We start from the raw sequence: 17,320 nt of genomic DNA on the forward strand, positions 1-17,320 counted from the left end.
AAAAATAACAATATCTGTATGATTGTCTTGCTTTCACTATATCATAGGTAGTACCAAAAGGTAGAGATTGTCTTTTGCTGTATGTCCAGTGTCCACTGCCTTAATTGTTCAACACGATTAGTACAAACTGCAGAGTCCACGATTTTATTTGTATTTTGAAGTCAAAATAAGCTACATATTTATTATACATATTTTCCACAAATTTTTCAGTTTTTGCTTAGAATCATAAAGTTTCAACAAATGTAACAAAATATATCTGGACTATTGTGACACTTTATAGAAGACGTTATGTTTATCAGACGTTTTCCAACAACAAAAAAAAACCATTAACTAAAATATATATATATTTTTTTTAACAAAGGCACTATAACAGCTTATTTCCACGAAACGCGTTACAAATAGGTGTGTCGTTGTTATAACTGAAGTAATTTCTCATGAGAGGTCGCTTAATTCAAAGAAAGAGTGCCAAAACTCGAAAATTTCACTGAAAAATCAAAACTAGCGAATATATTAATTTTACTAAAAATCTGATGTGATATGATAAAATTAGGTCTGATTTCGTAATCAGCACTACAAAATCAGTAGAAAAAAAATAATTATATCTTGGACAACGAAAATCGTGTCGGCCTGTGTAATACATCTATCCTTATATTAAAATTTTACCAAAACACAAATCGTCATCAGTAAGTCATAATTAATGAATAACATCATGGATGTGAGCAAATATTTAAAATATATGTATATATGATATCAAAACTAATAACTCTCAATATAATACATAATTATAATATCATCATATCATAAATAAAAATACTAAATTTAAATCGTGTGTTATCAATACATAGTGTAACTTCTCTCATCTTTGTGATTTGGGTCAACTGTCGAATAGGGCTGTGTTCAACCCAATGATTATCATGAGAATCTCATATATCCCATATTCATCAATCAATATCCATGCATCTCGGATCTGTAATCAAATATTTTCACACAGTATCACATAGCTCAATCACTTAATCGTTCAGATAAATATCATACTTGTTTGACAAATAATTTAATTTAACATAACTAGCATACCTAGCATCCAAGAGAAAATCAGTCTATAATTGAATGAACCTTAGACCTGGTACATAAAATGAAATAAAATGTTAAACATGTGTTAATCTATCAATTTACTTTAATTCAGACAAAAGACTCTTTCTCTTAAAGAAATGCTTTTTTTTTTTAATGATAATAAAGACTTCTTGAAAATATTGCGATTTATGATTGTAATAATTTTAGTATGTAATCCAATCCTAGTAGTTATCACTAGATAAGAAAAGATGATATTTGACTATGTATTGTATAATTATCTTCAGACTACCCCCTTTTTTGTAATAATAGTAGCATAAACCTGTCTTAGACCAGACCACCCCCTTTGTTATATACCTCTAGTTTGCTATCAGAGGTTTTACCTATTCATTAATTTTAGTATATTCTTTTTTTTTTAATTCTGTTAAATTTCTTTTTTTTTTTTTTTTTTGGCTATATCCATTAATTATTTTACTGATGTAATGATTTAAGTCTCTATATTGATTCATACTTGATGCAGACCACCCATCAGTTGCATGCAGGTACCAACAACTCGGTGGCGTGCACTTTGTAGATGCACAAATGTACTGACTACCTAAGGACCCAATACAAATCTATATTCAAAACCTATACCACTTAATATGTTGGCCAAGGAATTTTCTAATTTTTTTTTTTTTACCTTTAGTGTACTAGTATACCCTAGTTAAAACCTTATGCACATATCATTGTAACCATCCGAATATATAATTCTAACCACAACCCCATAATAATTACTAATTTTCATAATTATACAAAATGTTGCAATCTAATAAAATGCTAGAAATAAACAAATGAGACATGGATTAAATACACTAGTGTATCTGCAAATAATAAACTGATTGATTGAATCTAAAACAACAGCAATAGTATGGTTAATTTACTTGTATGTAGAATCTATACATCTGCACATGACCATTAATGAAAAGAGAGCCCAACGTCACCCACCCACAAAACTGTCAAAATATGTCTTAGACAAATATTTTACAACCTATTTATGGCAATCTGTGTCTCTTTACTTGAAGTCCATACAGACTGGGCTCTAAGACAATTTGTGATCAATGATATTATTATAATTAATTATTTATTACTCAATTGTCACACAAGTAACTTTTTAATATCACCCTAAAAAAAAATCTCCAATTTAATTAATTATAAGATTTCATTAAGATGAATATCATAATATCTCTTAGTACTCTTGTAGATAAGCCGAATATAATAATATTCATGGATAAGAATCATTTACTGTGTTGCTGCAGATTGTTAATAACTGTTCTATACTAAATAGGCTGAAGGCATGTTGTCAACGCTTGAATAGTTAAATAGGTTTTCAAACATAACTACAAATTTATTTTTCAAGAAATCTATCAATCCAATTTCTTAAAAGATTTAAAAAAATTTATATTAAGTACATACAGTAATCTACATAATGATATATCTAAGCAAATCCTATCTGAAAATATTGTAATAGCTGTCTCAAAACTTGTTATCAGGTACCTACATCAAGGCCTAAAATAATACTTGAACCATTACATAAAACTTCATATATTTTTAATTTTTATGTTATTCAGTCATAAAAACTCACATATAACAAATGTATAGTTTGAAGTTACAGGCACAAAAAAAAACAATATTTTAGTTAATTCATTTTAGTCCCATGTCAGCAACGGATGTAATGTAGTTCTATAATTAAGACTTCTCAATATTACATTATGCCAGTGTCCTACATCCTAACAACCCTAGAGTGGTCTGTCTTCATACGTTAATTTCTTGAGCAGTGTGTATGTGTGTGTGTGTGTGTACTTTTCACTTAAATGATTTTGGTTTCCTAGATATAGTCATCTAACAAAAATGTTTTGACAATAAGCCAGACAAACTGACAACCTATCAACCATACTTAGTTTCACCTAGTGATTATTTATTCTTTGTAATTTTATTTCATATTAGTCACAACTGAATAATTTATGAGGCTGTTTAATCAAACTAATAAAACTCACCAGACACCTAGTTTAATATATTTAGACATCATTGGTATTTCTCATCCGTCAAACCAACAGGATTCCATCTCATATAACTCTGCAGCTAACACCACACATGCATCTTTGTATTTTGTTATTAATTTACACGTTCTTCTCTGTTCTCTCGCAGTTTTTCAAATAATATCCTCTTATGAGTGCTGTTGGACTGTTTGACTGTTTTGCTCATAAATATCGTCAACATGGTATAAGTGTGTTACGTTTACGTTTCTTCATTCTTGTTAGATATTGTAAGCATCGACAACCGACATCGCATAAATACTTTTACCGGGACCAGTGCGGCGTGCGTCCCATAGCCGTCAGTGGTATACATACTTAATGGTTGTACACACGTATGATTTTTATCGCATTTCTCGTAATGTAAACCACTGTTTCCCAAATTCACACTTCATTTAAATGCCGTTACATTTCTTTCTGTAGATCGACTTTAATGTAGGTAATGACATCGTGTTCGTAGGTACTCTCACTTCTGATAAAAGCAATGGAATAAAATAACACAAGCTGGAATGTATAAACTGTATTTCAAATAACTTATTACTCATTCTTAAACAAATCGTTACTTTGGTAGATGGATAATACATTAATTAAATAAACTTCACGCCACATAATCGCATGTTCGCCTCTTTTACATAGAGTATATATCACAATACCCTACCAACCTCAGAATAAAACCATTATCATTAATAAACAGTACAGATTAAAACATTTATCTGGAAGAAGGAGTTTTTATATGTTGTCTTATGTATTTATAATTATTTAAATAATTAAAAATCTAACAAAAGTAAGTATCGCAGACTTAGTTAACCTTAACCTATGATTAATAACATAGCAAGGTAAACAGGAATATTTACGCAAAAACAGGCAATTGATCAACCATACCTTCCATCTAGTAACATCAGTATATGGTACAGCACGTAAATTAATAGCTGTTTTACACTTAGGCACGCAACAGCGCTTCATTTTGAACGAAAAACAAAAACACTTTTGCACTTTTACTATCGAACACTGAAATTAACCGAGCACAAATCAAACTATAACTCTTTATTAACAATACTATACAATAATATACAGAAAATAAATAAATAGAAATAAAATCCTTGATAAATTGATTTGTAGTTTCCTGTAGTTCCACTGGTTTCACAGTTTCACTCAAGGAACATATTTACATTTCACTATAATTGCAGCCATGTTTTTTTACAAGGCAAAAATAAAACTTTAATAAAAAGGTTCAGCCAATCACAACAGAGCATAGACTGGCTTCGGTTCCGAAAATGATCGGATAATTAAAAAGGGATGGAAAAGGCATTTTCCATAAACACCACAATGTGTGCGTAAAGGATGGAGAATCCGTTAAATTGACGAATCTTTTGGCCGAAGGCACACTGGCGTAAACCACAGATACGATGTAAACCACAGACGAAAAATTAAGATGTAAATGGGGCTGGCAAGTGGCAACTGTCAAATCAAAGTGGCGTTTTGCTCGCTGGTGCTGGGTTTATTTATTTGTATTTTGTATGGAAAAATTGAAAATTATTATTTATTAACTATAATGACTATAATGGTCTAAGAACCGGACTAACCCCATACAGTCCACAGACTACGACTACGTGGAAAACTGAGAAATTGTATAGTGTAGTTTGTATACAGAATTTATATTCATTTAATTTGTAGTCTATCTATCTTGTCTGTGCCGAATATTACTCTGTAGTTCAGCTCGCCTTTTTTGACACCTTTGTATCGTATTTTACCCAATTTTTATTTTATTTCTAGCTGCAAGTTTATTATTTTAATAGAAATATTTAACCGTGACCAAGTCAACAGAAAGATTACCTTACCTGTGTATCATCGACCATCGTGTGACCAGCGGATTTGTTTATACAGTTAGTTTCGGTAGCGGCGGCCTGGAGTTCAATAAACTTCCTCAGGACGGGCTTCACAGAAAATGTCATTATTGGTTATTGGTGTTAATTCGAATGTTAGATTTTAGCTAACTTTGTGTTCTAAGTGTTAGTGCGGGTGCTATGGAAAACCAAAATTCTCCCGAACGGAGTGTACCTATACAGTATGTCCGCGCATCGCGAGCCTTTCGACAATTTAAGAATCCTCCGCAGCCGCATATGTGTATACAGGATACTATCAAGGATACTACTGAAAAACTCTACATTAATGTGCTAGGATGGCAGAAAATTGCGAACCCTAAACAGTATTCGGACCCAATACCCTTGTATGGCGGCATGCAGGTAAATCAACAATGAACAGTCTATTATTAAAACTCTTAGATACAAAACTGAGTTTCTTATATTGTTAAGTTTTCACGCATCAAGTACTGAACTGGTTGTATATATAAAGTTTTTGCAGTAGAACTTGGTGCTAGTAGCTAGAGATATCAAACAGTATTGCTGTGTACTCAGACCAATTATTGTATAGGACCTGCCTCGCTAGACGTTACTTTTCTGTCAAAGTAAAATAGTTGTAATCATGTTTGTTGGTTAAAGAGCTCTGTAAAAATACCTTTTTGTGTAATTGAGCTGTGTAAAAAACAGGAAAACTTCTGGTTTAGTATAAGATATATACAAAATCTAAGCTTGTTTTTCTCAGAAAATGACAGACAATTTTGTTCTTGACTATGAGTGTGATACAGGTTCTTCTATAACTGGTCTGAGGCTGTGTATGATGTGTCAGTTTGAAGGTTTTGCTAGCTGGTGTAATTCAATTTTGATGAGCTCTCTGACACATTTGGTAGTGTTGTGGTGCTCAACATGAGGTTGTGGGTTTGATACCAGCAAAGATATACTGCCAAGAGATTTAGTGTTCTGGTATGTTGTAACTGATTACTCTGATAGAGACTGTGGTGAAGGTGAAGGTGGAGGTAGAACAAACTTGTATCTCTAAGTATGCCCTCTTCCATCTTAGACTGCATTGTCACTTAACATCATTAACTTAATAATAATATATGTGATAGCCCAGTGGATATGACTTCTGCCTCTAATCCTGGAGGTCGTAGGTTTAACTCCGGTCTGGGGCATGCCCCTCCGACTCTTCAGTTAGGTGTATTTTAAGATATTAAATATCACTTGTCTCAAACGGTGAAGGAAATGCAGTGAGGAAACCTGGATAAAATTTTCTGTGTCAATAAAATGTGTGTGAAGTCTGCCAATCCACATTGGGCCAGCATGGTGGACTATTGGCCTAACCGCTCTCTTTCTGAGAGGAGACTCAAACACTGCTCAGCAGGGAACTGAATATGGGCTATTTAACAATCATACTTCAGGTTCACTGATACAGGGCAGTGCATTGTAGTGCATTTTTCATGTCTGCTAAAATGGTTTAGATATAATCTAAAAAAAATATAGGAAGAAAAGATTTTATATGAAAACAAAAATTTTCACTAACATGATTTTGTTCCATTTTGTTAATAACATTTCACTTTATGTTCTGTATCTTGTAAAATTTAAAGGACACAGAATTTAAAAGTGAAATGTTACTAACAAAAATTTAAAACTAATATACTTACATAATTACTTTTTGTAACACTTTCTGCTTAAAGATAGCCTTTATCTTACCTTTTCTGCTTTCCACTAATATGAGTACTAGTAGGCCCGTGATGATGATGTCTTGGTGTGCATCATAGGAAACATCATTGTTCCTTTGCTAAGAAAGAAAGAGTGATACTTTGGATTATGCCATTTTTTGTCAATATTTCTCTTCATCTCATGTAAAGATAATAATACGTGATGTGCAATCATTTTATATAGTAAAATGTAATAACAGGACTCTTAAAGTGACACATTCTTGTAAACTAAATTATATGAATTTTGAATTTTGTAAATAGAAGCTGTTTAAAGTATAAAAAGTAAAACTTAAACATAAGTAAGTAAATGCAGTAATACATATTATGTAAACGAATAACTATTGGATAGATTAGTGTACATTGTTTTTACGTTTGCTAATGGCTTCCATCATCCTATTAGAGCTGAATTAGTGAGACTAAGTTCGGTTCGTAAGGATCAATATCAGCAAAATATAAGCTCCTTATTAGTAACTAACTGTGCTCAGCTATTTTATTCACTATATAAAATTAAACAAGTAAATACTAAGTAAATAGCATTGGAACTTTCTTGCCGAATGTTAATCTTAATATATAAATGCGAAAGGTCATTCATCACGAAATCTCGAAAACCGCTAGATGTACAAAGCTGAAATTTGGCAGGGAGGTAGATTATAGTTAGGAGGTATCCACTAAGAACTGATTTTGCGATAGGGCTGGGTTAAATAGTTGGAAGTTGCAGGTGAAATTGATATTGAAGAACAACATTTTGTCGGTTCTATTAGTGTATTTATGAAAAGTATTTCTTTTCAGGTGCACCAAGCATGTGGTCCCAATAGTAATCGTCCACCGTTGTTGGTGTTCGCTGTGATGGTCAATCCTGATATACTGAAGGCAAATGGCAAGAATGCTACAAACCCAACGGTAAGTGTGTACAAGTGAGATACTATAGTTTTAGTATACTATCTCACTTGTAAAATGACATTGTGGTTATGGCTCTCTATTTTCACAATTATAGATGAATTTAAATAAAACAAATTAAAATTGATTTTTCAGCTATAACATAATATAACATTAATTGGATTACACAGCACAACAAAAATATAATACCTATTGTATTCTCTAGCTGTCTTTCTATGGTTGTAACTTTCTAAGGATAACTCAATACTTTGTGATGAATTTACTGACTTTAAATCCATAAATATAAAAATAAATTGCTGTTCATTAGTGTCGCTAAAATTCAAGGACGGCTGATAGATAGGGGTAGGGTAGGGAGGGGTAGGGTAGGGGTTGAGTAGTGTAGAGTAGGGATAGGGAAGAAGTGCACATAAGTCAAACTGAAGCTTGACCGGGTCTGCTAGTGTTTAAATAAATAAATAAATGAAATTATTTCAACAAACCATAGAATTATAATCTGTAATTATTACAATCAATCAAATAATTAATTAATTATTGTTTATATCTATTTGGCAAATGTAATGTTACAGGATCGGGAAGCCCTAGTAAGCTTGCTGTGTGACTTTGTAGAGGCTATGAACCCTGGACTGGCTTTAACAAGGAGTCCCATCATACTCAAAGATCGCGACCTGGCCGGGGAACTGAAGGATGTCTGGCTTGCTGTGCAGGCCAAGAGAGAACGGGAGAAAGGACTCAACCAGGAGGTTATGTATAAGGTAAGCCATCATACCAGTAGATTGTTTGTTGTTGAAATTAGTTTCTGTGCTCTTTTTTAAATTTATTTTTGATATAAGTTTGAGTAACCTAACACATGTATTTATTATTAAAAGCAAATTTTCTTATTAGATATAGTTTATATAAAAAATTATGTTAGAAAATATATTTTTTTCAATATTAATTGATTTATTTGTTTAATATAGGCATTGTTACATTCAACTTTAACAACAACTTGGTTTGTAATGTTTATTGTGTACTCAAGATTATAGTTTACTTGTTCACTTAACAATAAAATAGGTTAGTGTGTTTAACATTTGATAATATTTCATCAGGCAAACATTAGATTCTATTTGTTATTGATTGATTTGCAGGTTTACGACATTGACGGCATAGGTTGTGAAGACCCCAATGAAGAAGAGCAAACAAACAGCAGAAACAAACAATATGACAATAACTCACCAAACAGAACACAGAATTGTGAAAAGCGAAAATACCCAGTGAAATCTTCTAAGCAGATACTCAAAAATGCTGGACAAAAGTCAGAATTTGACTCTGGGATGAACAACTGTCAGCTGAACCAGAACAATTTAAACCGGGACAACCGTTGTGGCAATACTGACCAGGACACTACGTATTGTACACCAGTGTACGGTCAGATAGTGTCCACCAGAGAAAACCACAATCAAATAAACGATATACAACAGAAATTTGCAACGAACGACAACGTCAAACCGTCTAGTTCATACAGAAAAGACTGGCAACCGTGCAAACAGGCGCAAGGGGTCTTGGACGAAGTGTGGGACGAGATCACCAAGAAGGATGCACCGTCGAAACCTGACGGTGAAATAAAAACAAACCGAGATGACTATGGTGTACGAAATATTAATCTAAAACACAATGAGAGTGAAACAAAAAAACATAAATCTAAAACAGACAAAACGAAGCCTGTTACGAATGGAAAGCCACATTTTGACTTTTTCCCTGTTTTCGACAATAAGACAGTTGGAACAGAAAGTCCGGACAATGCGACGGGAAAACTAAAGGAACAGAATAAAGACATAAGTGACGATGACAATTCTAAAATAATTGTAGACCCAATGCAGAAGTTAGTTCTGCATTCGACTGATAACAAAATATGTGATAATAAGTCAAGTGCTCTCAGTTCGTATAGCTCGTAATCTCATAGCTTTTACACTTTTTGTATAGCAGGTATGTATTGTGCTTACATTTGTTTATGATAAGAGATTTTTTAATACATTTAATGATTTAGACCATTTTCAATAAAGATAAAGTTATTAATAGCTACTATAAGAGAATGTATTGAAAAATGTCTGCATGTAGCATTGGAATGTGACGGCTAGTCAAGTTCGTATGGATTACAATATAGAACAAAACTATTTAGATTCGGACACACAAAACTAAATCAAAACATTTTACTACATAGTACTACAAATTAACATTGTAGTAATTACAAACTCAGCCAGTTATTACTACAATGATGTTTTTCAGAAGTAGTAGTACAGGAAATCTAGGAAATATGAAATGTGTTTTTTCAGCATTTAGTGTATAAAGATTTATTTTACAACTAAAGTACAAATGAGAAAGTTGTTCCTCTCAAAAAACCTACAACATTTATTTAAAAAATTTTTTTTCGTAGGTCCATGTACTCAAGTTAAGTTTGTTAGTTTGCTCCCTACCAATGGTTATCAAAATAAAATCTCGAGTCATGTAATTCTTGTACAAATCTTATACGATTTTTTCTAGATTTCCTGTACTATAGAGAGAAAGATGAAAAAGTTTATTAAAAATAATTTACATAGGATGTTTTGGTTTAGTTTTGGTATAAAGTATAAACGAGAACAATTATAGATGATACAAAATTAGTTTTTTTTGTAAATCAAAGTTTGTTAGCATGCTGTAGGAGGAACAATATTATTGTGCGTACCACAGTACGCTTGATTATTATATATTAGATGTAGTGTGATGAGTTCATAATGATATTTGCATATATACTGAAGGTTTTATTTATTTTAGACTGTGTGGAACATGTATATATTGTTATACATGATTGCTAGATGTTGGAACAAGTAGATAATATTCAGGGGTGAATAAGTTTCAAATAATCTTAAGTGAATTTATTTAGTATCACAACTCAGAAACTCCTTGCATTGCAATAAACAAAACACTGATATCTTCAGACTGGCTTATTGGACCTTCACTGCTATGCCAAGATCGGACTACTTTAGTATATTAGTTGAGTACAAACAATTTTTGGATCTACCTCCCAAAAATCGCTTGTACTCGGCTAAAATACTAAAGTAATCCGAACTAAGCCTCAAACATCTAGTTAACATTGCAACAATATTACAGACACAGGCAGTCTGGGGTTAGAACAGACTATCATAATCACCCCTGTATGTTTCTGATGAAGATTAAGCCGGGTCTAGACGTGGACTAGTGTGTAACGTGTAATGCCACTGCCACCATGTAATGTAATGCGAATTCTACGTATTCAAATGTCTCCAAACAGTCTCAAACAAATAAAACACACAGTATAAAGTATTAAATTAATATCAGGGTGTAAAATGTAAAATGAAGTTGGATTGTCTGCAAATTATATATATATTTTTTTGTGCTGCGTGATTGTTAAAGACAATGGTTGTGTGTTCTTTAGTGTTTTGTAAACGGTGGCCAAATGCGGCCGGAATGCCGACTGTTCTTTATAGTCCAAGAGCCCAAAGTCTGTCGCTGATAAATCGCTGTTGCAATTCAGATCAATACGATTTACAAATACATGATGTAATGTGTATATAATTTACATGAGTTTGTTGTACCTACATCTAACATGCCGCGGCTTCTGGTATAGTCCTTTTTATGAAAGAAAATGCGCGCGGCGCTAATGTCTTAATGGCGCTCATTGTCAATGGTAATGGAGGTCTTATTGTCATATGTGTATGGCGCTGTCAATTTTAGTTCAGGTTGTAGCCGCGGGACTTCTTTCATGAAAAGGATTCAACGGCGACAGATTCCGGTATTTTTCATTATGTATTTGAAATAATTGTAATGGTATAAGTATTCTACACCGCTTTACTTCGTGGGCTCTTGCGCTATATTAAGTGAATGTAATTTTGTACATTGCTATATTTTTCATTGTTGCCAATTTTATAAGGAAAATATAAAAAAAAATAGGCGTGGTGTATAGACGCAGAAACATTTTGACTTCGGCGATCGCCGCTGCGTCTGTGAGCACGCTGTAGCGGAGACCAACCGTGGACGGAATAGGGTAGTTGACTCGTCAAATTTAACATAAACAATATTAATTTCGAATAGTAGAATAAGAAATATATCGATATCAATAAATAGCAGTTAAGGATCTCATAGAAAACTTAATTTAAAAATTATGTATTTATTCAATTTTCCAAACCTAACGTCACAATGTTACTGGTCAAACTAATAATTTTGTCAAATACTCCGTTTGGTTAAGATTTAGTGTTAACTTGACGTCATGAAACAGTTAAAATATACTCATCATGGCCAAATAAAAAAAGAGAATTCAAAAATATTTAAAAATTAAAATTGATAGTTGCTCAAAAAAATATTTTTGTCCAATCTAGTACTCGTACAACGGTAATAAATAATTTAAGGCCATTTTAAAAAAATGTCAACTAGCCTATTCGCTAGTGCGTCCACGGCACCGAACTAGCTTGTGTCCTGCGTCCAGTGGTGTCCACTTCATATAAGCACTGCTTAGTAATAAAACATCGATTTAGCGATATTATATGTATTGTCAATGAAATAGGGTATGGTTGCCTTAAACCATACCACAGTGTATGTAATACTACAGTATTCTTCCCTTAGGGGATATGATTTAAGAAACATTATCCTACTTTATTGGCAGTATTATTGTGAGTACTTGGTGCCTCGACTATTTTTCCATTTTGTATAAATTAATGCTTACTTATGCTTGCCACTGCCAGCATTCGACCGATAATAAATATCCAATCTCCATACTATTCGACGAAATTCGCGAAGCTGCCTGTTTCTCCGATGTGTGCTACGATTCCTAGCGCAAGTTTTTACAGCAGAAAGCGATTATTGGTCATGTCTAATATATATAATGTCGTATAGAATTTTTTTAAACAAAAAGTAGACTTGCTCAAATCGATGCGTTCAAGTTAGTTGTACTCACGTGGCTCAACACGTCACTGCGGTCGCAGGATTGTATCGGTGTGTGGTCTCCGCCTAAAACACTCGAATAAGCATTAACACTATTGCTCATTATATTGTAAAATTTTGAAAAATTGTTTACCCTTTTTGAAATGTAACTATTGGTTACGTTACTACGGATAAATGTTGAAATACACGTATACTTAACTGTTTAAAATGTTGAACCTAAAAATTAAGTATTAATAATTTCGCCTGTTTATATTTTTGTTACGGTATAAATCATTTAAGATTAATTAATTTATTAGTACTTAATATATAATCACAACTTAGTAGAATAGACGTAATTAAACAAAGAATACCGCTAACAATATTGACCAAGTGTTCAACATTTATTTGTAGTATATTTTTTGCGTACTATAAAGAGTTTGTCGCTTAGATTTATATTGTATATAAAATGATCTCTTCATACATTATAGTTGTTATGGAATTCCTCATTCTATTCGATGTTGCCTTCACCGCCCCGACACTGCCAAATAACGCTTCATTCCCCATTCTCCCTCTAATCGTGACACTTTATTTAATTCCACTTACGTAAGCTCCTTGAACATATAAGAACTTCATAAACAACTCCTTATACATATAAAATAAAAGCCGAAAGTACAGAGAATCGGAAAACTGTGTGAATTTTTTGTAGGAATTTGTAAAGGGATCTTAGGACATCACTAATGTAGGAATTAGACAACGTTGTTGTGAAAAATCAAAAATGAAATGTATTGCATTTTAATTAGGCTTGTACATATATACCAACGTGAGCAGTGTCACTAATATGCGATTGACCTGACGAAACACTGAAAATAACGATTTCATGTTTTTCAAAATTAGGAGCAATGTCAGAATGTGACATGAATCATTCTGAATGAATTTAGAATGTGAATGAAACGCACGTAATTTAAATAATTTATCTACCCGTAAAGCAAACATTACTACATCACTACTTCTTTATATAAACGCATGTTTTTAAACAACGGTACAAAATGAAAAGTGTCATCCCCTGTCAACCTAGCAAATCGGTAAAAACGAAAATATTAGGTACGTGCCTAGTCCACTCCAGCAATGACATTTCTGTAGCGACTCCCATATTAAGTAATTGGTACTGTAACTTTATGAGATGTTATGAAATTCTTATAATATATAGGAGCTATTAAAACTCCCAAACGAAGGCCAAGGCTACATAATTTAATTTAGAAATAAATAAATTTGACGGCAATAACAGAAGCTTGGCATTTAATGTAGCATTAGCCTTATGCGGAATTTCCTTCAAAATGTCTGCAACAACGACGTCTGAGCCTTGTATGTAACATGCTGTCACATGAGAATAAGATGGAGGAATGATAAAACAAAATGGCCCGCAATCGGTTTACGTTTTGACCGAGATCTCGCACGTCTGGGAGTGCTTTTAACTTTATAAAACATAGTATTATTAAATGTTTGTTATATAGATTATAGATATAGTTTACATAAAGCTATATACCTACAGATGTTTTTTTTCTAAACGTGCAATTTTTTTTTATTTGAGCCAAGATTATGTCCAATTTAAGTACTGTATTGTAATATAATAATCATATAAGGCATTATTTTTTCAGTCAGTAGGTATTGCACAATAGGTATATGTATACGTATTCTGACCTTAATTAAAATGAAAGATCAGCGATATTTTCATCCATTTAAACATTTTGCGACAGCTGCGTTAGCAGCGCGTTTCAAATGCGTCTGACGCACTTTGACTTGGAATGAATACGTCATCGCATTTATTTAATTTTTTTTTTATGAAATTAATTGGAAAACACTCAAATATTATTTAATATATATCTATAATAATATAACCAGTGCTTCAGTTATTTGCAGTAATTGTATTTTCAGTTGGATGTAATTTTGGCTCAGGCTTTTATAATTATTGTAAAATCGAATATGAAATAATATATTTTTTAACAATTTTTCATTGTAATTAATTCAGTTTTATGATATACATTTTATTGGTACTCTAACATAACGTTCATCTTTTGAAGAAGTAGCTAGGAATTAAAATGTTATCTATTTAAAATAAAATCAACGAATATATTATAAATGTTGATTATAATAATAACTAACGGCATAACAATAGAAGTCCTGAAAAAATTAATGCGGCATATTTTTAAAGTTATAATCAAAATATTACAAAAACAACGACAACTTTGGTGAAACTTATAGAGCTTCTATTGTTATGTCATTTCTATAAACTAACTATTCCAAAGTTATAATGAACGTTTTTACCTCGAATGACAAACTGTTGCAGATTGTTCAGTTTTGTTTTAGTTGTCATGTTTTAGCACAGTCCCTGTTAATTTAACACTAAAAGTGTTTTTAAAATGTTTTTACTTTCCATGGTGACAGATTTACCGTCACTTTTGGAAGATGGTTAAAAAAACCAAAAGCGGTAACATAAAATAATATTTATTATTAGGTTGTAAACTCCACGTGACAACGATGTCATCAATATGGACGTTGTAACATGTTGATGTCAATTTATTGATGATAGTGGACCAACAGTCTGTGAAGGTCAGATATTCATCATTTTATAAAAGCTGAAACATTGTAAATAAATATGCTCTTGCCATAAGTAGGTATGTTAACAATGTGGAGTTTGGACGATAGTGGGTTTGGGAGTTAACAGGTTTCAAATGTCCAGACCGTCAATTGTCCAAGTATAGAACGTAGTTTTTTATATTTACCACGGGATATCACGAGAACTAATGTTCCCATGTACGCCAGACACTTGGTTTCGAAGAAACCTTTAGTATGATATTTTACAATGCTTTTCAAAGGGTTTCCATTGAGCGTTATCTGGAAACTGGGGATTTGATTTCTCATGTAATACCAGGGAAATATAAGTAAACTATGCTTGGGAAGGTTGAAAGTCTGGTCAATTGGAAACCTGCTACTTCCCAAAGCCTCCGCGGCCCAAACTCCATAGTTGCGCACCATATCTACATAACTATAGTAAGACAATGGGCTCACACACTTTAACTTTTCTAAAATCACGAAGGTATGGCTGTCACAGACTTTGAATCTATAGTAAATATATTTTAATGAGGAATAAAATGCCATGGTTAAGTTTTTAAGAAGTCACATCATGGGAGTTTCAATATAGAGAATAGAGATACTTACATTTCTCGTCACTGGAATTAAAAAGAGATTAGAATGAGAACAATTTTTTAATAATATTTATTTTAACATAACTTACTTCCTCAGCATTTATTTTAAATATTTGTTATATTATTTTGTGCATATTTGTTGAAACGGTACTTTAACATTAAGTTAACATTAACATTAGTTGCGTATTAAATTTTATAGAACAAAAATATTATCTGATTTATAGCTAGTTTTAGATGTTCATCAGCGTAGCCATAAAAGCAGTAATTATGTTCCTTTTGCTATTAAAAGCTTTTTTGTAACTATAGATTTACTATTTTTATCATTTTTAGCTGATATAACCATGTAGCTAGTCTTATATTTGCAATATTATATTATGACAATAGCATTTATTCGTTTATGAATATAGTAAACGCTATTGTCGCGGTTTTAATAAGAATCGCGACGTGCGTGTAATGTAGCCCATGTAATGAAATATACGTATTATTTGAACGCAATTTTAAAGTTGTCGGAAATGTAATAATTAGTGTCTGTGCTAATCTGAGGCCCCTAGAACATGTCAGTAAAGTTTTATTAATATAAAGGAATTAAAATATCGGATCTCTTGTTTACAGTATTTAAAATTACATGTCATTTACAAGACTGGTTCGGTTGTTTTATTTCATTGTTCACAGACCACAGAAGCTTTATCAACGAATACAAAGCTTTGAATAAAAAGCGGGTGTACTTTAGACTACATCACCACACGACTTCTTTTAAAAATGAATAGGTACTAAATACCCTATAGGTACTTAAATAGAGCCGTGATAGCCCAGTGGATGTAACCTCTGCCTCCGATTCCGGAGGGTGTGTGTTCGAATTCTGTCCGAGGCGTGCACCTCAAACTTTTCAGTTGTGTGCGTTTTAAGAAATTAAATATCACGTGTCTTAAACGGTGAAGGAAAAACATCGTGAGGAAACCTGCATACCAGAGAATTTTCTTAATAAACTACGTGTTTGAAGTCTGCCAAAGCGCATTGGACTATTGGCCTAAGCCCTTTCATTCTGAGAGGAGACTCGAGCTCAACAGTGAGCCGAATATGGGTTGATAATGATGATGACCAGTTACTTAAATTAGGAAACTTGAAATATAGCGCCATCTCTCGTGTGGGACATTCTTTACTTCACATTTCACAGGTTCCTACTAGTTCACAAATATGCTGTGAGGCTGAGGCCTAGTTTGTACTACTTTAGTATTTTAGTCGAGTACGAACAATTTTTGGATTTACCGCCAACTAAAATATTATAGTAGTCTGTACGGCCTCTCCATAGAATATACTAATACTGCCCTCTCACGTCCGGAGGTTAGAATACAAATCCGCGGCCGAAAGCCAAGACCAAAGCCCGGAAAAGCGAAATCACAGCCGGAAGACATTTATTATGTAGGTAGTTAAGTCATGGGCGGATAGTATTGAAATATGTTACATATATTTTTTTTGTAATTTATAACTTCTACTCTTCTATATCGTAGAATAGATGCTTGCCGAGTGATTCGGCGAATAACTCGTCGAGTAATTCGTACACGAATATGAACTCATACTCAAACGAAATCTTATTTATCTGT

At 32.7% G+C, this 17,320-nt stretch overlaps 1 protein-coding gene across 1 annotated transcript; it reads left to right on the top strand.

Moving 5' to 3' along the window:
• The first annotated feature begins 4,838 nt into the window (after window positions 1–4,838).
• On the top strand, window positions 4,839–16,359 carry LOC112045766 (uncharacterized). The gene is made up of 4 exons (XM_052882429.1): window positions 4,839–5,380; window positions 7,501–7,611; window positions 8,175–8,360; window positions 8,733–16,359. Exons 1-4 carry the CDS (start codon window positions 5,162–5,164, stop codon window positions 9,537–9,539), a joined length of 1,323 nt encoding a protein of 440 aa, XP_052738389.1. The 5' UTR covers window positions 4,839–5,161; the 3' UTR covers window positions 9,540–16,359.
• The last annotated feature ends 961 nt before the right edge of the window (window positions 16,360–17,320 follow it).

This window comes from Bicyclus anynana, chromosome 7, assembly GCF_947172395.1.
Source record: "Bicyclus anynana chromosome 7, ilBicAnyn1.1, whole genome shotgun sequence".
Taxonomy (NCBI): Eukaryota; Metazoa; Arthropoda; class Insecta; order Lepidoptera; family Nymphalidae; genus Bicyclus; species Bicyclus anynana.